The sequence below is a fragment of the Rhinatrema bivittatum genome, chromosome 1 (genome assembly GCF_901001135.1).
Source record: "Rhinatrema bivittatum chromosome 1, aRhiBiv1.1, whole genome shotgun sequence".
Lineage (NCBI taxonomy): Eukaryota > Metazoa > Chordata > Amphibia > Gymnophiona > Rhinatrematidae > Rhinatrema > Rhinatrema bivittatum.
In genome coordinates, this window is record NC_042615.1 from 699,417,037 (window position 1) to 699,444,279 (window position 27,243).

General features: G+C 43.6%; 1 protein-coding gene across 2 annotated transcripts in view; it reads left to right on the top strand.

Annotated features, from left to right (window-relative positions):
- Positions 1–27,243, top strand: part of THBS4 (thrombospondin 4) — a 107,340-nt gene that overhangs the window by 11,741 nt on the left and 68,356 nt on the right. The window contains exons 1-4 of one of the 2 annotated variants that reach the window (XM_029575635.1): positions 11,186–11,344; positions 14,992–15,195; positions 21,361–21,608; positions 23,859–23,961. In XM_029575635.1, the coding sequence (XP_029431495.1) occupies positions 11,251–11,344; positions 14,992–15,195; positions 21,361–21,608; positions 23,859–23,961 (649 nt within the window). In that variant the 5' untranslated portion in view covers positions 11,186–11,250. Of the gene's footprint in view, positions 1–11,185; positions 11,345–14,991; positions 15,196–21,360; positions 21,609–23,858; positions 23,962–27,243 lie in introns of those variants that run through there. The other variant, XM_029575645.1, reaches the window with a different exon arrangement.

The window sequence follows — 27,243 nt, forward strand, 5'->3', positions numbered from 1 at the left end:
ACCCCTTGATCAATGGTACTAGTGATCGTAGGACCCAAGGTGGTGGCAGATAGGCTTCCTAATTCCAAGGATTACTCACCCTTTGACAGATCCTGGGGGAGAGAAGGCGTTCCCACTTGCTGCGATGAAGGAACCCTCAACTCCAATTCTTTCCCTTCATATATCCTAACTCTTCCCTTGCTTCCCTTCACCTTTCATGTCAAAGGGATGGGTAGGAGGATGGCAATGAAGAGAAGGCTGCAGTAAAGAGTCATCTTGCTGCAGGCTTTTATGTACTCTTTGCTGGACGTGTTAACATCAACAGCTCCAGTCATGCAGGATTGACCAGGTATGTGTCTCTCCTTTGCCCTCATCCCCAACCCATTTTTCTTGCTGAGATGCTTTCCCACCAACACAAAGGCAGGAAAAAGAGAATCTGCAAGAGAGTGGGGATGAGTGGCAGGCAGGGCTGGTATGCCCCAATAGGTGAACTAGGTGGTTGCTTAGGGCACCAGCCATTAGCAGGTGGCAAAGAGCAGCTATAAGGGGCCACAAGCAAAGCCCATCCCACTCACGGCCAAGAGGAGTTGAGACTCGGCGGACCATGGGTGGAGTCTATCCTGCTCACAGTCGAGAAGAGTAGAGACTCTGTGGGCTGTGAGTGGAGCCTATCCCACTTGCGGCCAAGAGGAGTAGACTCGGTGGGCCGCAAGTGGCAGAGACTTGGTAGGCCACGAAGCAGCACCCATCCTGCTCGTTGCTGAGAAATGCAGACACTCAGCAGGTCGTGAGCAGCGCCCATCATACGGCCAAGAGAAGCAGAGTCTCAGTGGGCCAAGAGTGGCGCTTCTGTTTGAGTGTGTGTATGAGAGCAAGGGATTGTGTGTGTATGAGAGAGCAATGGTGTTAGAGTGTGTGTGTGTGGTGTGAAAAATACAAGGAACCTATGTGTGTGTAAGAGAAGGGGCCTGTCTAAGTGAATTAGTTTGGGGCCAGGCTGGAACCAGGGCCTGGAGAGGGGAGGATGGGGGTGGGCGCAAGGCAGAAGATTCACCTAGGGCGCCTAATAACCTTGCAACCTGTTCCACGTGTAGGTTCCCAGAGGCAGGCAGAGCTCTGAAATCTCAAAATATGGATGAGACGATGGTACAGGGAAGAGGGATTCAGTTTTGTACTAATCGGAGAAAGTTTCTTTTTCACTCAACGCACAATAAAGCTCTGGAATTTGTTGCCAGAGGATGTGGTTAGTGCAGTTAGTGTAGTTGTGTTTAAAAAAGGTTTGGATAAGTTCTTGGAGGAGAAGTCCATTAACTGCTATTAATCAAGTTTACTTAGGGAATAGCCACTGCTATTAATTGCATCAGTAGCATGGGATCTTCTTAGTGTTTGGGTAATTTCCAAGTTCTTGTGGCCTGGTTTGGCCTCTGTTGGAAACAGGATGCTGGGCTTGATGGACCTTTGGTCTGATCCAGCATGGCAACTTCTTATGCTCTTAATTTTTTGGGAAGGGGGAGACTTTTCTAAAAGGATGGGCTCCACCTTAACCAGAGTTGGACCAGACTGCTGGCACTAACTTTTAAAAAGGAGATAGAGCGGCTTTTAAACTAGAACAAGGGGGAAAGCCAACAGTCACTCAGCAGTGCATGGTTCAGAGGAAGGGCACAGGAGTGTTTGGGCATCCCAACAGAGAGGTTCCAATAAAAGCAAAAGTAGTCCATGTGGCTATAAGTAAAGAATCACCTGAACTAAAGGATTCCAAATTATCCCTATTAACTGAAAAGCAGGTTCTTAATACAAACAAAAACACACTTTGAAATGTCTGTATGCCAATGCCAGACGTCTAAGAAGAAAGAAGGGAGCGTTAGAGTGTATAGCAGTGAATGATGAGATAGACATAATTGGCATCTCAGGCACCTAGTGGAAGGAGGTTAACCAATGGGACAGTGCTATATCAGGGCATAAATTATATTGCAATGATAGGGAGAATCAACATGGTGGGGGTGTGGCCACTTTATTTTTGGGAGGGTATAGAGTCTAATAGGATAAAGATCATACAAGAGACTAAATGCTCAGTAGAATCTATATGGGTAGAAATCCCATGTGTGTTAGGTAAGAGTATAGTGATAGGAGTATACTACCATCCACCTGGCCAAAATGATGAGATGGACAATGAAATGCTAAGAGAAATCAGGGAAGCTAATCAGTTTAGCAGTGCAGTAATAATGGGAGATTTCAATTAACCCAATATTGACTGGGTAAATGTAACATCAGGACATGCTAGATACGTAAGGTTCCTGGATGGAATAAATGACTGCTTCATGGAGCAATTGTGTCAGGAACCGATGAAAGAGGAAGCTATTTTAGATCTAATTCTTAGTGGAGCATAGTATTTGGTGAGAGAGGTAACAGTGGTGGGGCCACTTGGTAATAGTGATCATACCATGATCAAATTTGATCCAATGACTGAATGATTGAAAGGGGAACAATATGTAAATCTACAGCTCTAACACACAAAATTTTCAAAAGGGAAACTTTGATAAAATGAGAAAAATAGGAAAAAACTGAAAGGTGCAGCTGCAAAGTTTAAAAGTGTACAACAGGCGTGGACTTTGTTTAAAAATACCATTTTAGAAACGTAGTCCAGATATATTCCACGGATTAAGAAAGGTGGAAGGCAGGTAAAACGATTAACAGCATGGTTAAAAGGTGAGGTGAAAAAAGCTATTTTAGCAAAAAAAAATCCTTCAAAAATTGGAAGAAGAATTCATCTTAAGAAAATAGGAAAAAGCAAGTTAAGTATAAAACATTGATAAGGCAGGCTAAGAGAGAAATTGAAATGAAGTTGGCTGTAGAAGCAAAAACTCATAAGAGAAACTTTTAAAAATATTTCCAAAGCAGGAAATCTGTGAGGGAGTTGGTTGGACAATTAGATGACCGAGGGGTTAAAGGTGCTCTTAGGGAAAATAAGGTCATTGCAGAAAGACTAAATAAATTCTTTGCTACTGTGTTTACTAATGAAGATGCTGGGGAGATACCAGTTCCAGAGATGATTTTCAAGGGTGATGAGTCAGATGAACTGAACCAAACAACTGTGAAAATGGAAGATGTAGTAGGCCAGATTGACAAACTAAAGAGTAGCAAATCACCTGGACCAGATGGTATGTATCCCAGGGTTCTGAAGGAACACAAATTTCATATCTATTAATTAAAATTTGTAACCCTATCATTGAAATCATCCATTGTGCCTGACAACTGGAGTGTGGCCAATGTAACCCCAATATTTAAAAAGGCCTCCAGGGGTCATCCAGGAAACTATAGACCAGTGAGCCTGACTTCAGTGCTGAGAAAAATAGTGGAAACTATTCTAAAGATCAAAATCACAGAACATATAGAAAGACATGGTTTAATGGAACACAGTCAGAATGGATTTACCCAAGGGAAGTCTTGCCTCACAAATCTGCTTCATTTCTTTTGATGGGGGTTAATAAACATGGAAAAAGGCGAACTGGTAGATGTAGTGGATTTGGATTTTCAGAAGACATTTGACAAAGTCCCTCATGAGAGGCTTCTAAGAAAACTTAAAAGTCATGGGATAGGAGTTGATGTCCTTTCTTGGATTACAAACTAGTTAGAAGGCAGGAAACAGAGAGTAGGATTAAATGGTAAATTTTCTCAGTGTAAAAGGGTAAACAGTGGAGTGCCTCAGGGATATGTACTTGGAAAGGCATAGGATGAGTGAGGTAATCAAATTTGCAGATGATACAAAATTATTCAGAGTAGTTAAATCATAAGCGGATTGTGATAAATTGCAGGAGGACCTTGCAAGACTGGAAGATTGTGGACAAGTGTAAGGTGATGCATATAGGGAAAAATAACCCATACTGTAGTTACACGATGTTAAGTTCCATATTAGGAGCTACCACCCAGGAAACAAATCTAGGCGTCATAATGGATAATACATTGAAATCATCAGTTCAGTGTATTGCAGCAGACAAAAAAGCAACCAGAATCTTAGGAATTATTAGGAAGGGAATGGTGAATAAAATGGAAAATGTCTTAATCCTTCTGCATTGCTCCATGGTGAGACTGCATCTTGGGTACTGAGTACAATTCTGGTCGCCTCAGTACAAAAAAGATATGGTTGCACTGGAGAAGGTACAGAGAAGAGTGGCCAAAATGATAAAGAGGATGGAATGGCTCCCCTATGAGGAAAGGCTAAAGAGGTTAGGGCTATTCAGCTTGGAGAAGAGACAGCTGTAGGGGGATATGATAGAACTCTATAAAATCATGAGAGGTCTAGAATGGGTAGATGTGAATCGTTTATTTACTCTTTCAGATAATGGAAGGACTAGGGGGCACTCTATTAAATTAGCAAGTAGCACATTTAAAACTAATCAAAGAAAACATTTTTTCACTCAACACACAATTAAGCTCTGGAACTTGTTGCCAGAGGTTGGGTTAGAGCAGTTAGTGTAGCTGGGTTTAAAAAAGGTTTGGATAAGTTCTTGGAGGAGAAGTCCATTAACTGCTATTAATGAAGTTGACTTGGGGAATAGCCACTGCTGTTATTGGCATTAGAAGCATGGGATCTACTTAATGTTTTGGGTACTTGCCAGGTACTTGTAACCTGGATTGACCATTATTGTAAACAGGATGCTGGACTTTATGGATCTTTGGTCTGACCCAGTATGGCAACTGGTGAAGGGTGAACTCGCTGACAGCGGTGGCCATGTTATATATACCCTGGATTATCCCAGGGTGTTCTTTATCTCACGTATGTTGTCAGCAGTCAGCACACTATACTGGTATCATACTGGGATGGATCACCCTGGTCAATGACACTTATCATGTGAAGTGTTGCGCTCCACGGTGTTGTATATCTGACTGCAGGAGTTAGCAATCTGTTGTGGAGCAACTGCAGGAGTTAGCAATCTGATAGAGACTGAGTTGGCAGTCTGTTATAGACTGACTGCTCGAGTAGCAATCTGTATGGAGAAGATGCTTGATGGGAGGAGCAATCAGATAGGAGGAGCAATCTGTAGAGAAAGCTCTGTGTAGCGGGCTCCTGAAGAGGGAGGAGTCAGCAATCTTGTAGTGTCTCAGATATCGTCTTGCTAAGGTGTGGCAATCTGTAATGAATCTGATATAGTTGTGGTGGATCCCTGAGCCGATGGCAGATGACCACACTCTCGGAAGGATACCCCAAGAGGGACCACCGGCTAGGCTGGAGTATGGAGACAGACACACATTAGTTCTTTTATTAGACAGGTTATTAGAAACCACCAGAGGTGGCAGTAGTGAGCTGATATTCCTGGCAGGGCTGTAGTCCCTCAGGTACTGGAACAATGATCCCAGGATGGCTGAGCTGTTGAGAAACTGTAGAAAAGTGAGTAGGCAGAGTAGGCAAAGTTCATGAATAGAACTAGATGACAAAACTCACGTAAGGTCTCAAGTAAGCTCAGGAGCTGGAAAGGATTAGGCCCTCGAGGAGTGAGTACCTGGTTCCAGGGAAAGCTCTGAGAGAGCGATGGTAACTCACAATTGTTTGTACAGTGATAGCTTCCAGGCAGTAGAGAATCTTCAGAGTGTCAGGAACATGGGCCCTCGAGGAGCGAGTACCGGTTCCTATCTGTAATCTGAAAATAAAGAAAAGAGCGAGGCCTCTGAGGAGCTGGTACCTCTGGTAAGTCCGAGGAGGCAGAGTAGCTTGGATCGAATCCCTTTGCGTTTCCGTCCGTATCCGTCCTTGCTAACTCAGTTTGTTAGCGTTTTCAAAGACCTTTAAATATTGGAAGCAGATGACGTCATCTCAGGGGGACGCCCCTGAGATTCGCGCCCTTGCTGGTACAAGTCGGGACGCGAGCGCGCCCTAGGCATCAGGACAAGATGGCGGAGTTGCAGCGTCGAGCCAGTCTGGGTACGCCGGAGGGAGACGGCCTGGAGACGCCATGGTAGCCAGCCGTCCATCAGACCCGGAGGGAGTCACCACAGAGGTAAAGAGGGTGGAGTGAAGGCGTCTAGCAGCAACGGACGCAACACAAGGCCGGGCCTGCTCACCTCTCCCAGCCGTCTACAAGCTCCGGTCTCACCTCCTCTGCCGGTCCTTGCTGTCCTCATTGCTCTCAGGCTTCCCCGGCGTCCCAGGCCTCAGAGTAGAACTCCTGCTGGGGCTCCACGTCCAGCGTCTCCTCAGCCCAACCCCTAGGCGCATGTGCGGCCGACGTCATTCCCTTTAAAGGGACTAGCGCGGGAAACCCAGCCGAGGTGTGCCCCGATGACGTCACTCAGTCCCAGCATAAATAGCGAGGTCCTGTCCACAGGACCTTGCCTTAGTAATCGGGTCGATCACTCCGTGATAGCAAGTTTGCCTTCCTGCATTTCCTGGCTCTCCTATTCCAGTCTCCAGTTCCAGCGTCTCCTGTGTCTCCCATTCCAGCGTCTCCTGCTCCTTCGTCTCTCCATTCCTGGTAGTACCCTTCGGACTGATCTCATGGTATTGACCTCTGCTTGTTCTTGACTACTCCTTGATTGTTGCCTGCCCTGACCTCTGTCTGGAACTCTGATTGCTGCCTGCCCTGCCCTCTGCCTGGAACTCTGACTATCCTTGATCGCCGCCTGACCTGACCTCTGCCTGGATCACTGACTACTCTCGTCTGCCACCTGGAACCCGACCTCCTGCTTGACCTCACTACATCTGGACTGACCTTGCTACTGACCCTGCCTGGCTGACCATTCTGCATATAGACTCTGGCCTTGATTCCAGCCTCGGACACTCTCTTCTGGCCTCCTGCGACCTCCAGTTCTCCTTATGTGAACACCGACCGTGCACCCTTGTTCATGGTGGGCACTCCTTTGAACTTCCTCTCTAGGAGGCCCTTGAGGCCCACCTAAGACCAGGAGGCTCGGGTAACAAAGGGCTCAACTTGAGGGAACCCCGGGTTGCTATTGGTGAAGCTCCAGCTAGCCTCTGTCTCCTCCTGTGCTCCGCCTCCTGGTGGCAGGCGCTCTCCGGGTCTGACTGGAGGGCCGTACCAGTCCTGCACCAGGCCAAGGGTCCACTCCCAGCGCAACAGGTTACCAAGGCCATGGACTCCCGCCTTGCAGGCCATCCCTGGCCTAGCAGCTCACGTCCGAGAACAACAGCGAACCATTGAGGCATTGACTTCTTCAATGGAGAAACTACGATCTCAGTTTGAAGAGGTTGTCGTGACCAACTCTTGTTGTTGGTCCCAACCAGTGCCTTCACGGGCATCTCTGTCCCTTCCTGCTTCAATGGAGATTTATTTATTTATTTGGCATTTTTGTATATACCGACAACCGTTTGCACATCGTATCGGTTTACAAATAACTTAGAACTAATAGGCAAAGGCCTTTACATGGAACAGTAACTATAGTTAACAGAGAAAAACAGGAAACAATTTCCAAATGAGGGAAACTAGTTTACAAAAATTTACAAGAAATAATCAGAGAACAAAGTCACAAAGATTTCAGCTAACAATCATGTGGAGGGATTGGCGGACGGGTAGGCCTGTAGTAAAAGCCATGTTTTTAGTTTCTTTTTGAATTTAGGGGTGGAAGTCTCTGTGCGCAGATCTGGAGGGAGGGAGTTCCAAAGGGTGGGGCCGGCGATCAAGTGGTTATACTGCTTATCTAATAAAGAACTATCCGTGTCTGTCTCCATACTCTATCCTAGCTGGTGGTCCCTCTCGGGACTCCCTCCTGAGGGCGCTGTCATCTGCCATTGGTCCAAGGATTCACCTATTTACTTTCTGTCCAGCTGAGCACCATCTCCAGTACTCCGCTGGTACAGATAGCCAACTCTGCAGTCTACATTAACATTGCCATTCCTTAGCAGACCCATAGGAGGCAGTTCACTACAGATTGCTATTCCTCCCTTAGGGGAGGGACTTCCATCAGACTGCTATTCGCATCTGCTCGCTCCTCCCATCCGCATCACAGACCCTGCAACAGATTGCTAATTGAATCATGAGGTGTCTGCCATGGAAGCTGCTCAGTCTCAGCCTTTGTAGTAGGAGGGTAGTATGGGAATGGTTAATGGTGACTGTGCCCTCCCACCCCTCCTTCTCCATGTGTTGCGGTCCCGGGCCGTGCCCCGGTCCCTCCACCTACCTCGGGGGTGGCCCGGGCCGTTTCCACCCTTCCCCGGCCTGTTTCTGATCTTCTTTGGGCTCGCAGGCCCTCCAGCACGTCTCTCCCTCCTCGGGAGAGACGCCGACGCTCCGGTGCGGCTAGCCCTGCCCCCTGATGCGCGAGCGCGGGGAGGAGCCCCATTTAAAGGGGCCAGCGCGGGAAAATCTCAATCTGGCCCTGGATGACATCAGACGCCTTCAGGGGATAAGTACCCTGCAGCTTGATCACTCCAGTGCCTTGCAACAAGGTTCCTGGTCTTCGGCCTGCTATTGCTGTGTTCCTGATTTGTTCTTCATCCCGCTTCTGCTCTGCCCTCCTCGCTGGATTGATTCTTCTGGATTCCGACACCTGGACTGGCTTTGGACTGCTCTTCGGACTTCGACCTTGGACTGGCTTCGGACCGCTTTCTGGACTTCGACCCCTGGACTGGCTGTGGACTGCTCTCTGGATACCGACCCCTGGCCTGGCTGCGGACCGTCCTTTGGACTCAGACTCCTGAACCGACTTTTGGATTACCTACGACCTGCTGGAGGCGCCAGCCATCTGGAACCCACGACCTGCAGGAGGTGCCTGCATCCGGACCATCTTCCATCTTCAGGGAGTCGCCTAAGTCCCAGCGGCCGGGTCCGTAAGGGCTCCTCCTGGGGGGACTTCGGCCTCCAGGGTGAATCTCCAAAAGTCCCAGCAGCTGGACTCCTAAGGGCTCCTCCCGGGGGAGTGCCGGTCTCCAGGGTGAAGATTCTTCTTTCATCAAGGGTCCGACGGCCGCCATCCTTCCAGTGGGTACCGAGTCCTTGGTCACATAGGACTCCACCGAAGTCCAGTATCTCCACTTGCTCCGGGTCTCTGAACCGCCTCCTGGTTGGGACGCGTGCTGTAAGCCCTCACAGCATTTCATCCTCTGTCCCAACCGGCCCAAGGGTCCACGAACGTAACACCATGGCAGCATCAAGCTTGAACTGTGGGGAGGTGAGAAGAAATCTTATGTGGGTGTCCCAGGGTGTCATTCTAGGTGGTGCAGCTGGGAGCCCCAGGTCAGCCATCTAAGTCATTGATCCACCGGGCATCAACCACCTCCTTCAGTCCCCTGCATCCATCAAAGACTTAGGCATACAGGTATGGCTTCACCAGTGAAAGCTATCCTTGAGCAGAGAACATCCCATTGGACTGGAGGCAGAGGAGGCCATGCATGCTGTTACTAAATTGGGCCCCTCTTGTAGACTATTTGGATGTCTTTGGGGGGTAGGGAGTAGACCATTTCAGGCATAATTCAAGTATGCCTGCCCTACTCATCTCCCTCTTATTGCTACAATAGTCTCACATCACTGGTGATACTGAATCTGGTGCCTTCCAACTCATGGAGGCCACTGGTAGTCTCCATGGATCTCCATCCCCCAATCTTTCCAAATTCCTCCATGGCCTGTGAGCATCAACAGGCCTTTTCTCACCAATAGCTCACATTATTTATTTATTTATTTATTTATTTATTTTTATTAGAACTTCTTATTAACTGCTTCTCCAGCCCATCTGAGTCACCAAAGCTGTGTACAGAAAAACATGCATAAATAACCTAGGACTGGGAGAGGGGAGAGATGGGGCTCCTGGGGCATGGGTGCCATGTTGTGATGCAGCTGTGTCATAATTTAATGTCTTGTATCTAGTTGTGCAGCACATTTTGCCCTCTGGTATACATTATGAGATCCATATTCAAAGGGGTTTGTCTGGTACCTTGATAAACCCCAAGGTTTAAATATTCTGTCCAGGAGTGTTCTGGGTGGGCTAAATTATCCTGATATTCAGAGTTATCTGGGTAAGCAATCTGGGTTTAGGGGGATGAGGGGAGGCCTGTAATCAGACCTGTAATTGTCATATCAATAGCAGGAGACTTAGGCCCCTATGGCCTGTAATTGTTTAAAACTTTATTTTGAGGAGGGGGTTAAGATGGATCAGGCACTATGCCATTACATTTTTTAAACTATTTGGGGGTGGGAAGGGCTGCTCTTGCAAGATTTGTTTTTTTTTTAAGTCACCCTGTTATATTCTGAATATAGCTGGGTAGGTTTTAAGTTATCCAGGTAGACACCCAGATCTTTTTAGTTGAGTATGCCCAATGGGAAAGCAATGAGCATGTCTCACTGAATATTCTGCTAAAGTTATCCGGGTCTCTTTACCCAGATAACTGTGCTGCTTGCCAGACTCTGCGCTGTTCTGCTGGTGTCTACTGGCTTGTATTGGTAAATCCAGCACAATGGAATATGCGGTATAAAACCAACTTTAAAGAACAATCTCAGAACAGAAAGGATCTAAATGATATATTTGTAAAACTGCCAACCGAATTGTCTAAAAAGTGTTTTCCCAGCTGCTGTGTTGAAGAAGAGGTCGACCTGCTAATAAAAAAAACTAAAGAACAATTTTACAGAAAAAAAATGCCCTTGGCAGCCAGCTGACAGCTCAGGGGATAGGGCGGTAGGGGGTCTGAGGAGATGCTGGGAAGAATTTCTCTGGTCTTTAAACACAAACTGTGAAAACCAAACAAGGAACTTACTCGTACCATTCCTCAAATAGCTCTACAGACCTTTGTCTAACAAAACTACCGTCTTTAAAGCAAAGAACTGGGAGAGAAATCATCTCAGCATCACGTTATAGGATTCATTCATGGAACTGTGGTTCATATTAATATGTGGGCGCCAATATATTTAAATGTGATAACCAGGAATGCTAGAAAAATTAAAACAATTAACAGTGCAAATGCTGAGAATTTTTCGATGTCTCTATATTTCAAAGCGTTTGCAGCATGCTTGCTTCATTCCAGCAGTCACTTGTGCAATAAAGCAGTTTCTCTCTCTCTCCCTTGCAGCCTTAGCAATGAAGGTGCGCCGAGCCGAGCCGTGCTAGCGCTGCCCCCACCCTCCCGACGTGCAGCCCCCTCCCTTCCCCCATCCCCAGCAGGGCTGGCGGGGGGGGGGGGGGGGGCAGAGCTTGAGGTCTGGGCTTGGGTCCCTCCTCCTGGGGGGCGGGGGGCAGCTCTGCCTCATAAACGGGGGCACAGCGGAGCCGCGCCGCTTCCAGCTCTCCGGACAAGACAGCCCCAGGAGCTGGCCAGGCAGGCGGGTGGGCACGATGCTGCCGAGAAGGAAAGCTCTCTTCCTGCTGCTGCAGGTGATCCTGCAGCTGCATCCCGGGTTTGGAGGGCGCGCCACCAGCACCTACCAAGGTAACCGAATCCCCTGGCTTCTCCCTCCTGTTCTCCTGCACAAGGAGACGTAAAGTTATGGGACCATCTCTCCGAGGGCTTCTGAAGCCAAGGGTGAGGTGGAAACAGCGGAACCTCGGCAACTGCAGTCACAGAATAAGGCAAAGGAACCCGATTTAGGGAACGCAGAACTCGGCTCTTAACAGCTGAATTTCAGTTCATAGACTGCAGGTCATAGTGTGACTCTTTTTTGTACTACTAAAGTAAGACATTTAGGGGTAATTTTCATAGGAACTTCTGCCTGTAAAATAGTCTTTTACGTTCAAAAGTTGTCTTTTTATAAAATTGCCCGCCCAATGGGCGGCTAAACTTACTTGCATGGCATGTGCGCGTGCAGGTTTACCCGGCTAAGTGGTGCCAGTTCCCGGGGGAGAGGTTGGATTTACCCGCATGCTTTGTAAAATTCGGCAGTGGTGGGATAATTTTGGAAGCAGGCTTATTTGTGCACACACGTCGGCTTTGAAAATTAGTGTAACGTACAAAGGTTTTGGCTGACTTCCTTATTTAGGCTGTTTGGAAATTATGCTCTCGGATAACAAGGGGTGTGCAGGTAAAACAAAAAAAAAAAATCGTTCGATTTTTGTGTAATTTTTATTTTTTTTTCAATTTCGTTATTTGTTTCTGTAGTCCCATCCCCTGCACCTGTACCTGTTTGATGTAATTTCCACCTTCAGTTCCAATGTAAACCGGTATGATGTAACTACGAATACCGGTATAAAAAAGTGTTAAATAAAATAAATAAAAACAAACAGCAGCACTTCCATTTCAGATGCTTCTTATGCTGAAACACCCTGAATTTCCAGTTCTGGCTTTTTTTTTTTTTTTTTTTTATCAGAGCACCCGGGTGCCATCAGATGCCGGGGAGTGATGCAGTCACTAGAGGTGATGCTCTGACATTGCAGGCACCGCTCATGCACCTCCCCGGTTATTTCCTACTCTAGCTCCCCAAATCTCAGGCAGGCGTTTTCGGATCATTGGCACTTTTAACAAAAGAGCTGGGACAGATATGGTACAGATTAGATGCATTAGTCTGTTTCTAAGCAATTTTCAGATGACTGACTCCCAACAACTTCCTAAACGAAACAGGAAACAATAATTCCAAGTCAGCCTGTAAGAACACTTTGATTCCTATTCATCCCGAGCCAGAGGATATCCAGAGAGCTGGGGCTCGGCTGGCTTGAGCACAGCAGAAATGCTTTCTAAACATTTGCTTACATCTTTTGTAAACCTAAAAGCAGACCAAATATATTCAAGCTGTCTGTATTCGGCGATTCACCTAACTGCTTTTCATAGTAACTTGGTTGTTCGATATATCTGTATGCAGGGCTAGAAATCTCAGGTCCGACTGGACTCGCCAAAATATTTTACACTGGCCAGACTTGTCCATCAGGAGATGGGGTCAGGGTGTGGGTTTCTGGTAGGTATGGTAGTGCTACAAATTACCCTGTGGACAGCAGTGCACTTTTCCCGAAGCTGGGTACCACCAAGATGGGAAGGTAAAGGAGACACCTTGCTGGCATCGCCTACCTGCATGAACGGTGACTTATGGCACTCTTATAAAACACACTGCAGTCTGAACCTTTCCTTTCTTTCCTAGATTTTTCCTTCCCTTTTCCTACTGTCCTTCCCCCATCATCATCCACGGCTGGATTTAAGAGTTTGGCACCCCCCCTTGAAGCCGTACCAGCATGGGGCCCTGAAACAAACAGATGTGGGCTCCTTTTTGGCCAGGAATATTTGGTGCCTTCAAACTTTGGCAGCCTAGGCAGTTGCCTGTGCTTTTATTTCTAAATGGGGGCCCAGCCATCATCTCCTCCTGCCTCCTCTTCCCTCCCGTTTTTTTTTTCTCCATGGTTTTTCTTTACTTCTTCAGATCCGATTGACTTCCTTTACCTCCTTTCTCTGCACCAACCCCCAACGTGGTGAAGCTCCTTTCCATCCCATTCCCACTCCTTGCTTTCTCTTTCTCTTCACCCATTCGTTCTCTCCCTCCCCCTTGCTTTTTTTTCTCTCTCTGTCCTTTTCCAGTCTCCGCTATTGTTCCCTAATCCTTCCCATCTTATGAGTAAATCTCCACAAATCAATGAAACCAGTTCATTTACAAATCCTTAAAATGTTAAAATCCTATCTTTTTAACACATAGCTTTTAGGACCAGATATATTAAATTCAGGATATGTCACCTGTGCATAAAAAGTGCATGCAGACTTTACCCCTACCTGCACAGTTATAAAATTACCCTCCCTCTAGGCACAGACTTAGAAAAGCACTGTTACATTATTTTCTCAGAAAGTAAATAAGGTAACCAAGGGTCAGATGTACCAAAGAGATTTTCCCATTTGTGTCTATGGGGAAAAAATGCTTATAGGACCTTTAGTAATTCATTTCTTTAAAGAATTATCCTGGCCCAATTAATTCCACCATCCAAACCATTTTTATTTTAATTCTCCTGTATTGGCCCTGGAGGGATTCTGCTGCTTAGCTCCTGCTGAGGGGAGCCATTTTCTGAATGTGATCAGCAGCTGCGATAGTTTATTCCATGACCTGTGAGTAGTATGGGAGGGATAGGCCATTTTTGGAAGATGACTTTTAAGTTGTACCCTGAGTCATCCTTGGGGGGAAAAAAAGGGGGATCTTGATAGACATAAGAATTGTGCAGTTAAAAGTTTATGGACTGCAGCTCGTTTGTAGAATTCTCCTGTTAGCCCAGTAAAAGGTATCACAGCCTGCAAAGTGGTAAAGTTTTATTGCTTTCAGGTACATTAGGAACAGATGAGTGCATCAGACTCAGTACATTATTGTTCTCCTGCACATTATTGTGTGTTTACGTTCTTTCTTCGCACCTGGAAGATGTTATAGGAATGGTTTGAATTTCAGTGTTGATGGTAGCCCATTTGGTTACCAGATGTTGCTTTTGCGGCTCCCTAGTCTATAATCATGATTGCTGTAGGGGCTTCAGTTGTAAAAATAAAAACTACATATGGAAAAGAGGCTGAACAGATTTGTTTATCATCAGTTCGATGCCTTTAATTTAAATACCAAATACATAAAGTCTAATCTTGAAAACTGGTATTATACTATTTTTACTTTAAGTATGTTTTTTAAAAAAACTGTCATTGTAGTCATGCTGTCTGCCACGGGCAATTTATGCTCATTCATCTGATCCAACCAGCTAATAATAATCCACTACTCTCAGAGTTGTATGGCAGAGACTGAAATGACTGTTTGTTTTTGATTTTGTGCCATTAAGATTTTTCTTTTATTATGCTTTGCTTTTGATATGGGTTGTGTTTTTATGTGATTTATTGTTCACCACTTTGGGCAGTCATCATTCTGGAAAAGTGATGAACAAATCATGACATTAAATTAGAGTTGTATAGTCAGAGGCTCAGATAGCTTGCCCATGAAGACTGATCTGTTTGGTTGTAAGAAATAACCGTGCCAATGGTGATCTGTGCCTAAGTTCTGAGCCCTGCCTCGGCCTGAATCCTCCTTACTTGATATATGTTATGTTATCATTTGATATGTGCTGTAAAAGTTGCTGAATAATTATTTTGTTTTCCCTTCCATTCATTCCCTCACCAATCTGGTTTTTTTTTCCCCCTTACAGTTTTTGATCTTCTTTCATCTCCAGTCCAGAGGCAAGTAACAAACTTTCTGCAGCAAGCTTTCACCGACCCCACAGTGAATGAAGTATATGTATTATCAACCCTCAGACTGCAACCAAAGACCACAGCCACTGTCTTTGGTCTCTATTCTCCCACTGACAGTAGCAAGTTTGTTGAATTTTCAGTGCTGGGGAAACTGAATAAAGGTAAGAAACTGGGAAGAAGGTATTTTTGTTTCTGTTCTTACTAGCTGACATTATTAGTGCTGCTTCCAATTATTGCCCTCTTAACTCAGGCTTTCCTCAGGGGTTAGTATTAAATCCTATGCTTTTTGACACTTATTTAGTACCTTTAGCTATGAAGATTTGTAAATTTCAGGTATCATTTCAGTATTATGCAATTGATGGCCAGCTACATATCTCACTGAAACCAGGAATGGGGAAATTATTGGAGAATTGAACATCAGGCAAAACGGAGGTTCTTTGATTTGGAAATCTATCCCCTTTAGAGGATTTTCCATGCCCAGTCCTAAATGAGGTAAAACTGCCAGCCTGTGAATAAGTTCACAGTCTAGATATACTTCTTGCCTAGGAACTATATATAGAGCCCCAAATTGCAGCAGTAGTGAAGGCCTGCTTTTTCCATCTATGCAGGCATCATCTTTTGCATTCATATTTGGAAAAGGCTGCATGCATTACCCTTGTGCAGGCTCTCGGACTCTCAAAATTGGAATATTGCAATGCCTTTCTAATAGGGTTGCCCTCTAACTCTATCAGATGCTTGCAACATATTCAAAATATAGCAGCCAGACTGATAATGGGGTCCAGGTGCCAGAGCCATAGTTTTACCAATCACGTGCTCCCTTCACTGGCTGCCATTGAGTTCCTAGCTAGATTCAGGATTCCTATATTAACATTAAAGGGATTGACACTGACTATTTTAAGTCTCATTTAATGGTCTATTTCCCAGCTCATGTTTTGAGGTCTGTGGTGGAACGCCATTTGGCTCTCCCCTCAGTGTCAGAAGCATGGCTATTTGCCTGCGCGTTTGATGCTAGTTAACTAGGCTTTTATTCAGGCTGTCAACTAAGGCTCTGCTTAGTATGTGCATTTTTTTAATATAGATATAGTGCATATTATTTACTGCATATTATGTAATAATGCTTATTTAATTGTACATTATCGTAATGTTGCTTATGTTCCTATTTAATGCTGTTTTTGATATGTGCAATAATTGTATCCACACTTTTTTTTTTAATAATTCATTCTCTACATATATTCTACAATATTTAAATATTAATAAAAGAAGTTTGAAATAAAGCAAAATATAACTGATGTCTGTTGAGAAACAAGAATGTTTAAATCCCATGGCTGACTGTTAATTGCTGTTAATGACACGTTAATAAGACTTTTTCGGCATAGTAGTTCCTTCCTGCTCCTTTGGGGTGGCCAACTCCAGGCCTCGAGAGCCACAAACAGGTCAGGATTTCAGGATATCCTCAATGAATATGCCTGAGAGAGAGTTGCATGCACTACCTCCATTGTATGGAAATCTTTCTCATGCATATTCATTGCGGATATTCTCAAAACCTGGCTCTTGAAGACTGGAGTTGGCTACCATTGATCTAGAATTCATAACCTTTCCTCTTCCATGTTGTAGACCAGTTATCACAGCAAAAGAAGTGTGCAGTCCAAACCTTTTCATTTTTTGTTTTTCTCATTGTTTATTTTTGTTTTGCCTTTTATTTTTCTTTGTAGCGCACACTAACATGATTTAGCACTCACTAAATGGTTTTAGCACATGCTAAAACAAAACTATTTACATAGACTTTTCTGTCATTTCATTTTGAAAACAACACAAAACAAGTGTTGATTTATTATTTCAATAACAAAAGGAAAGGGGGGGGGGGGGGAGAGAGAGAGAGAGAGAGTGAGCCCAAACGTAATGCCCTCACCCTAGATAGGTATTTATATCTCTATGGGAGGCCCACCTAGTATCTCGAGGTGAGGTCTAGGTATTAGTGTAGGGGGTTAGGGGCCACTTTGACATTCAAAGTGAGACGTACGAACAGAACAGTGCTCTCTTGTGAAGATCTGATGACCTTCTGAGTGAGGAAAGGAAACTCACCCAAAGATGAGATTTGTGTAATGTTCTCTCAACCTAGTTTGATGTTACTCAGGTAGAGAGACCATCAAGCTAGGTTGAGAGAACATTGCACAAATATCATCTTTGAATGAGTTTCCTCACTCTGAGGAGCAGGCGTTAATAGCTGAGCACATTGAAAAGAAGTACAGAAAAGCAGAAGAAACTGCTTTTCTGCCTCTTTTTTAAAGTAAAAAAAATAAAATAACTCGGCAGACTGATGCCGGTAAACTCGGCATCGGTTTTCATAACTGGCCTGTCTGCCAGTAATGAAAATGACCGCCGATAAACTCAGCGGCCGTTTTTTTTATTTCCATATTGCATGGCGCCCACCTTATGGGCGCCATGCATGCATTAAAAAAGCGGGAGCTGAAAAGTCAGTGCCCGCTTTCAGCGCAAATAATTGCATCGGCCCCATTGCCAGTGGCATGCAATAACATTTATAGCAGGGGATTCAGTCTCACTCCCTCAGTCCCCTTTCCCGTCCCACATGTGCAACCCATCTGCCCTCCCTCCCCCCCCCCCCCACGGTCTACAGTAGTCTGACTCCCTCTCCCCTAGATTCAAAAGACACAAGGAACCCATACGGCATAAGGTTGTAACATTTAATGGTGTGGGCTTGGCCCTCAGAAAGCCATGAATAAACAATTGCAATATAATAAACCTCCCATACCAAAAACAGCACTAAATGCTAGCACTCAAACTACAACATTACCTACGAAAAAGTAACACTGCAAATATTATATCAGACTCTAAAACACCAATATACTTTACCTCCTATTTAGAAAACAAAACAAGCCATGCTGCCTAAAATACCTGTAAAATTAAAAAAAATACATGTACCTAAAAATACTAAACAAAATCTTTTAAAAACTACATAATTCCCTTTAGATGTCAAATCAGAGACATTCACATCTAAAGACAGGTTCTATACTATCTCAGTAACTGACATAGTTTTTCTGGAAATATTTATTGGTTGCTATCTAAAATACTATAGACATATAACTGGGTGACTAGGTTGGTTTTGGGGTTTGGATTTTGTTGAAAATCCCCAGATTACATGTTGTTTTGGACTAGTGTTTGGTGATTTATTATATCCTCCATAGTCACAGATATTTGTTTTAGTTGCTCAGAATCTCCACCAATTAGAATGTTCCCAACATCCTCCTCCATAAAGACTGAAGCAGAAAATTAATTCCGTTTTTCTGTTAATACCTTGTCCTCCCTGAGCACCCCTTTTGTCCCTCAGTCATTTAGCAACCCAACTGACTTCCTTGCAAGCTTTTTGCTTTGAATGCACTTGAAAACATTTTTATGATTAGTTTTTGGCTCACTAGCTAGTCACTTTACCTTCTATTGCCTCAGATACAAATTTAGACTGTAAGCCCTCTGAAATTAAGGAAATACCTGCAGTACCTATATATAACCTGCTTTGAAGTGCCAAAAAGCAAGCTATAAATTTATTCTAATCAAGAAAATTAAAAAAAACTGTCATTAGCTTCTTAATTATTAATGTTAACTAGCAAAAAATGTCCAGCATTGCTCAGATAGTCTAGTTTATAACAGCGTGTGTGTGTATCTGCGTGTATGTACCTGTGTAGTATGTGTGTATGCCTGTGCCTGTCTGTGTGGGTGCCTGTGCATGTGTTTGTACTTGTATGTGTGTATTTGGGTGAGCCTGTGTGTGTACCTGTGTAGTTGTGGATGTGTGGATGCCTCTGCCTGTGTGTGGATGCCAAGGTATGTGTCTGCCACTTTGTGTGCCTGTGCCTGCCGCTGTGTATGCACATATGCATGTGCAAGACAAAGTGCATGCTTCTGCGAGCTTACACAAGCTTGTGTACGCTTGTGTGCATGCTTGTGTGTGCCTATGCCTTCAAGTCCCTATGTGTGGGAGCATGAGAGACAGGGCTTCGGAGACAGAGCATATTAGTGAACATTACCAGGCATTACTTGAGTTGTCTGGTCAATAACAGCCTGTGTGTGTGCCTTTGCTTATGGGTGTGGGTGCCTGTGCCTGTGTGTGTGCATGGGTGCTTCTGCCTGTGTGTGAGTGTGTGTGTGGGGGGGGCATGTACTAGTGCCTTTGTGTGTATTTGCCTGTGTGCACATTTGGGGGAGCCTGTATGTGGGTGTGGGTGCCTGGGCAAGTGTCAACTCTGTGTGTGTGTGTGTGTGTGTGTGTGTGTGTGACTGCCTGTGCCTGTTTGTGTGTCTCTGCCTGTGTGTGTGTGACTGTGCAGGCATATGTCTGTGTGCCTATGTGTATCTGTGACTATCTGTGTGTATCTTGCCTATCTGTGTGCATGTGTGCGTATCTACCTTTTTCCATGTGTGCCTATATACATGTGTGTGTGTGACAGGGCTTTGCAAACAAAGCATATTGTTTTTACACAGTGCACCTTTCACTGTTCTGGGCACCACCTGGTGGCCACAGATAGACATGACAGGGTGACCAACTGACAAACACAAGCTTTTCTTATACTATATAAATAGCTTCATATTTAATATTATTTTGGGATCTTTAAGGGTGAAAATAGATAATATGGAGTAATTCTAAATTCCCATCTTTTATTTCTGCTTTGACACTTATTCTGAAATATTCTCTGATAGGCCAGGTCAAGTATTTCAGGAACATCAGCAGATATGCAGAAAATTCTTCTTTCTACTTTCTTCTCATCTTTGACAACAAAACCTTGGAAGCTTTCTTAAACAGAAAGCAGGATATTTAAGGGTGCATGGCTATCCAGTCATTGAATCCTTTATTTACAACACAGACATATAGAGGTCGATATTAAAACAAGCACTCGTGCACCCATACATACTCATATCGATGCATGAGCAAGGATATGCTTGAATTTTTAATTGTGCTTGCGGGCTGCTCTGGCTAGCGCTTCTCCTATAAAATTACTGTCTGTCCTCAGGGTAGATCCTTTGTGTGGGGGGAAGCTCTTGCTTATGGCCCAGGCAGTGGTGTGTTCCTTTCTGTGTGTGCTGTTAGATGCTACAACCCAAGAGGTGAGATACTGTGACAAGCCAGGGGCTGGGTCCCAGTTCCTAAGACTATTTCCTGCACGAGAAGTCACCAATACCAAGGCTAAGGAGAAGGATCAAGATCCTTGGAGACCTACTCTAGGATCTCCACCTCATGGGACCAGGACAGGCTGGGTGTCCGTGAACGAACTGGGACTCAAGTAGGAATTTTCCATGTTTGAGGGGACCCCTCCAATAGGATTCCCATTTGGCTCACTGGGAGAGCTTTGTGCACTTTAAAATCAACATGTGAAGCTTTATTCAGATACCTGAGATAAAGGACACCGACCCAGAAGAAAAAAACCCCCACCTTTGTATATCAGCCAGATGTAATTTCAACTTTTATGGAAAAAATGTACTTTAATTTAAATGTTAAAGAATCAGTAAACTTTTAATTTAACACCCAGAGCCTTGCTCTGCCTGGTTTGTCTCAGTATCTCACCCTTTAGGATGCAGCATCTAAAGCACACACAGAAAGGAACAAACCACTGCCTGGGCCATAAGCGAGAACTTCCCTGCACAAAAAGGATCCACCCTGGGGACAGAAAGTAATGTTGTGGGAGAAGCACTAGCCAGAGCAGCCCCAAAGAATAAATAAGTTTGTGTGCCCTTGGGACTTAAACTTCCCCAACAAAGGGTTACAAGTTCAAGCAGCATTCAGCAGCAAGTATTCTGTTTTGCACAAGCAGCTACTCAGAATGTTCCCCTGAAGAAGAGTCATGGAAACGCAGCCAGCGTTGGAGCAGCTTATTTATTTATGTAAAAAATTCCTACACCACCTAGTCAAAAGATTCAAGGCAGTTTACAAGCTTAGATTACACTCAAGAAAAAGTTAAGTCAAGCTGAATTCATAACTCTGTATAAGCTTAATGACAAACCAGCTGTTTGTTATAACGCTGCTACCAGTTAAAAAATGCCGCTGCAGTTAGAACTGCCAAGGTCTTTTAAGAAGTTTTTGAAAAAGTTCTTTGCTTAGAAAATGAAATAATTTTAAAATTTTTAATTGAATTTTGAAAAATTAAAAAAAGAATATAGAGGAAATTTAAAGTATGGTGAAGATTAATTGCCTGCAGTAAGCCGCGTGATTCTATACAGTCATCTCTTTGGAGTTTGTATCACATTGGCAGTGGTTTTCACTTTGTGTGGTACTTTCTATTATACTATTCTTTAATCACTCAAGCTGTTTCTTCTAACAGTTGCTTTTCGTTATCTGAGGAATGATGGGAAGCTGAATTCAGTCATCTTTAACAATGTCCATCTGGCTGATGGGAAGCAGCACACGGTCCTTCTGCGTCTCAGTGGCCTGCAGCAGAAATCCAGCACGGTAGACCTTTATCTGGACTGCATGCAGGTGGATGTCATTCGGGATTTACCGAAAGCCTTTTCAGGCCTTTCTCAGAGCAAAGACTCTGTGGAACTAAGAACTTTACAAAGAAAGACACAGGTAAGCCTGGAGGTTGTAAAGCTACTGGAAGAAAGTAAGTTGCATGAGAAGTGATTTAGGACAGCCTACAAAATAACATTTGCACTAGTAGCAGTGGGAAAACAAGCAGCTGAAACGTTCTCTCATTTTAAGGAACAAATATGATTAACTGTGCTAGACCTACTACTGAACTGTGTCAGCTTATATGATGAGTGCTCTGATATGGGCACATTTCCACCAGGTTTCGAGTGAGGCCATCAACCCATTTCATTTGATAGTGGCAGCAGAGAGAGAGAAGAAGTGAGGAACATTGATGGTTGCACTCTGGACAGGGGAGAAAGGGTAAAAAATCAATAGTACTAGGAGGGGGAAAAAAATTGATGATTGCACATATGGGAGTGGGGAAGAGGAGGACAGATGATTGGGGGAGATGGAAGGAGCAGTGTGAGAGAGAGGGAATGAAAAACTGAACATGTGGAATGAGTGGGTGGGATGATGGAATGGCGTGGTAGGGAGAGGAAGGATGAATGGTGAAAGATTGGAGAGGATGGAGAAGGATTGACAGTCTGAGGGGCTGATGTAATAAGACCCGCACTGAAATCCACGCTGATTTTTCTGTGCAGATTGTTTTTGGCGTGCATGGCAAAAACCAGCGGCAGCATGGGATGTAATAATGGCCGCGTACACTAATTAGATACATGCATAAAATCCATGTACACCAAACACACACCATAATGTGTGCAATAACAATAATACGCACTCATGGTCGATGCAGTAAATCGCGCAGAAACCCTCGCGGACACCCATCAGCGTCTGAAAACCCACGACTGATTCTCAGGGTGAAAGCCTTTCTTTTTCAAAAAAATGAATAACTTAGTGATCCGGAAGTCAATGTGAAGGTGGGTAGAGCAATATCTAACCCCTTCACGATTGGGCTCTGACCACTGGCGAGAGCGAGACATGCAGGTCAACAATTCTACCTCATTGAGAAGTTGCTTTCTCTCTACCAGTTCCATCCGCCGCTTGGTTGACCCGCAAAAGCATAAAAAAACTGGTCTCCATACTGCGCTTTCACTTAACTCCTACCCTGACCCAAGCACTAAAAATCCCACATTAAAAAATCTGCACCAACACAATCTCCCTGCTAGCGCGGCTCCCTGCATTGCCCATATTAGTTAATCGCCACCTTTGCGTGCCATTAACATGCACTCACGCAGAACAAGCCCGCGGGTTTATAAGCGCATGTTTTCCCAGGCACAAACCCTTATTACATACCCTTCTAGGATTTGCTCCGGAAACAACACGTATAAATGCGTGCATACTACTCGCTGAAACCCGTGACAGCATTACTGCTGCTTATTACATTGGCCCCTGAGAGAGCAGAGGCAGTTGAGGAAAAAGAGGGAGGGAGAGGAGAGAAATGAGCTGTAAGTTTCAAGCCACTGTACTGAGAGTGTGAGGCAAGAGTTGAGAAAGAAGAGAGGAAGATGTGGTTAGAAAAACAAATGGAATAAAAAGTGCACAAAATTGGAGAAAATTAACCTTCTCTGAACTGAAAATGGGGAAAATAATTCAGACACATACGACTAGTTAAAAAATATTTTATATTAAAGAAATATTTTTTAAATTTAATAGATGTTATATAAAACTTACATTTTTTTGCTGGGGACAGACAGCAGCATATCTTCACCACCAGCACCCACTGTGCAGAGATAGGGAAATTAAGTTAAGGCGATCTTGAGCAAATCACTTTATCCTCCATTGCCTCAGGTACAAAATTGGATTGTAAGCCTTGTGGGGATAGGGAAATACCTACAGTACCTGAATGTAATCTATTTTATTTATTTATTTATCAAGTTTTTATATACCGTCGTTTGGGTTTGCTTTAATCCGCTTTAATGTATACTTTGAAGTGCCGAAAAGTGGAATATAAAAATCTAAATAAATAAATTGCTCTAATATTTGGCGCATTTACTGAATCCCCTACTTTGAATGTCACCGCACGCCGTTGCTTGCTGGATAGAACATTCCAAACATTGCTATTATATTTATCAATGGCAATGACAGGCATTTCTTGGGGAGAGACTGCAATTTTACTTGTAGGATTTACTGATTTGTATTTGTTCATCAGAGAGCAGTTTTCTCACACGATTATCCAGCAGCAAGCTCTCTGTTCATCCAGTTTCTAATTTGCACATGTTATAGTCATGTTGTTATTGTGAAAGTGATGGATGTTGTGATGTTTTTACTTTACTTTTTTACTAAATACAGAACACCTTAGAAGAGCTAAAATTGGTAGTGGGAGGCTCCTTATCCCAGATAGCAACCCTGCAAGACTGTTTTATGCAGCAGAGTGAGCCCGTACAAAATACAGGTAAGCTTGACTGATTCAAATGTGATAGTCTATGGTGTTATTAGCAGGGCCCCAGCTTTAAGATTTTGGCACCCATAGGCAGAGATCCATGGCTACACCCCTTTGAAACTGGGCCAGCACATGATCCTAATGCAGGCCTTCAAAATCTGGCGCTTTAGGCACTTGCCTATGTTTCCTATGCCTAAATCCAGGCCTGGGTATTAGCATAAAGAGCCAGCCCTTTAAGGCATCTGAGAATGCAGAATAAGCTGCAGATAGTCTCTGCAAGCTGCAAAGTTCACTATTGAACTCTTTGGCGTGGCATGAATAAACGCAGCGTGACTCTTGTTTGCCATCTGTTTTAAACCAGCGGCACTGTACACATGCTATACCATTTATAAATGTAACCCCGCATTCAGGGAATCCTGTATGAGTCACAGGACCACTCACCATCAATACCTGGATTAAGTTACAGTCACAAAAACATTCACTCTCTTCAAGCCCCATCTGGTGGATTCTTCATATGGGGGTGGGGGGGTTAAATGCTAAGGCACTGGGCAATAAGGGTGTCAATTTCCAAGTGCAATAAAAAAAACCCAGAGGAACACTTGACTAGTATTCCACCATAAAATCTTTACTGACGCGCTGGTTCAACGAGAATGATCTGACAAAGAATATGCTTTCTCCGTGGTAAATTCATAAGCCAGAAATACTCCAAACTGCAACCCGGAGGTCCCTCTTCTCTATTACTGGGGTCTCCAGTATTCTGTCTTAAAATTAGGGGCTCCACCAGTTCTCTCTGGACACAGTGTAAAGATACTGCTTCCCCTTCAGAGGTCTCTGTGAAACGGAACCTGAGTGTTCCTGAGGTTCTGGTTGGATCCTCTCCTTTGCTTCCACTCCTCTGTTCCCTTGCAATACCTCCTTGATTCTCTTCTGTGTGCCGACTGCGTATCTGATGTGAGCAAGCGTTTCGCGGGCGCCACTTCGTCTCCTTTCTCCTGCTTCCTCTGCCTCTGCTGGATACTGGATGGGCATCCTCACCTTCTCCAAGATGTTTGCCATGAGGGCACTGACGCTCTCTGGCAGACAGAACTAACTGGGAAATAAACAAATTCACAAACCAAAAGGGGAAAAGGAAGGGTGGGAAAAAACTGACGCTCATAAATGAACTTTTCTCTAACCTGAAAAGGGTAAATCAATTAGAAAGTCTCTCTCTGGTCTGCACAAATCCATGTCCCACTGAACTGGGCCTAGGATTTCTCCAGGAAAAAAAGGGAATTGAAACGAAACACTCCTCTCCCTTAGACCTTCAACTAAAAAGAAAAAATCCACAACTCCCGTAGAGTTCTCTGTCTGATACAGACGCAGGAAACAACCATTGCGGCAGCCTCACACAGGAGCGCTGTGACGTCGGTGGCCTGTTCCTCTCTCCTTCTCGTAGTGCATTGCCCTTCTACAAGGCCACCCCTTTGTAAGGATCCCAGTGGAGCCTTGCATACATTCACTGTACCTTTGTTCTTTGTGGAGAAAAAAATATAATGCCTTCACTTCACTGGTTTACGCTTCCTAGAACTCATTCATAATAGCACTTTGGTCATGAAGTCAATACTGGGATGCATCCTCTGAACTGTAATAAAAATCTACTTAATTGCCACACTGTGCTGGGTTGTCCTGACTTTGAAAGTTGCAAGGAGAAGTATATTAGAAAGAATAAGCGTGCTAGAACTGTACTTACCACAAGCGACAGTGGACCCTTTTACCCACCAGGAACCTCATAGTAAGTCACAGTCCTGCCGATAGTAACACATTTCTTGTTCTACTTAGATTTGACTTTCATGAAGAGAAATAATTCTGAAGGACTTAATTCTGCGAGGATTTGACTCTGACCAATCTTATATCCTTGTTTTACTCAATTTATTTGCAGCATTTGATACTGTGGATCACACCATACTCCTGCATCGACTGACTGAAACAGGCATCTCTGAAAACACCCTCAATTGATTCAAATCATTCTTGGCAAACAGATCATTCCAAGTGAAAATAGGAAATAAATTATCCAATATAAATACCATAAATACAGACATTCCACAAGGCTCGGCCTTTTCAGCTACATTGTTCAATATATAACTCTTACCCTTAGGAAATGTTTGCATCTATGCCGACAATGTTCAATTTTTTTATTCTGGTTCACAATTCCATTGATCACGCATTCAAATTCTTATATGTCAGCTACTCAGCAATTGTTATTTCACATTAGACTGATATTATGCACAAATAAGACAGAGATAATCTGGCTAAACAGAAAAACAATACCTGACAAGCCCATATTTTTTAATATACGGTAGGTTCACACAGGATTGCTTTATCAGAGCAAGTACACAATTTAGGTGTGATAATCAATAAAAACCTTTCTATCAGCAAATATGTTAAATCTGTAATTAAGACTGGTTATAATAAGCTACGCTTACTCTGATAACTAAAACCTCTGCTGGATTTTAACAATTTCCGCACGGTACTACAGACTTTAATTTTTTCTAATATAAATTACTGTAATTCTTTTCTATTTGGTCTTCCAGCATATACATTGCAATCACTACAAATGTTACAAAATGCGACTGCATGAGATCTTACAGGTAGCAAAAAATGACCATATAATATCAGTACGGATATCATTACATTGACTACTGATAAAATTCTAAATTCAATATAAAATATTAACCCTTAATCACAAAATTATCAACACTAAAGAATCAAACTGGATTGGAACAGCTTTGCATTTTCATACACACAATGAGCTCCTAGATCTGCAAATAAGTCTATTAATTATACCATCTATCTGAAATGCACATTTAAGCGAAGTAAGAGACCATTTCATTTCAATAGCAGGGCCCAAATTGTGGAACACCATGCCAGTTGCATTACATGTTCTAACTGATAGCAAGAACTTTAAAAAGGAGTTAAAGAAAAACTTGGCTTTTTAGAATAGCTTATGACTTTATATAGAAGTACAGTTAGCCCACTGATGCTATAGTTGTTTAGTTTTCTTATTGTATTTTTATAATTTATTTTATTTTGTTTCATATTTGCTAATGTGTGTTCATTGTCTAATTATCATTTTATTGATCTTTTTATGTATGTTTTATTTTGTAAACTGTTGCAATTATATCCTGAAATGATGGTGCATAAATGCCTGCAAATAAATAAATAAATAAAGGTCAACCAACAAATTGTAAGTGATAACTTTGTATTGTACAGATGTAATACATTTTTTATTCTGTTTTGTACTTTTACTGTTGCGCT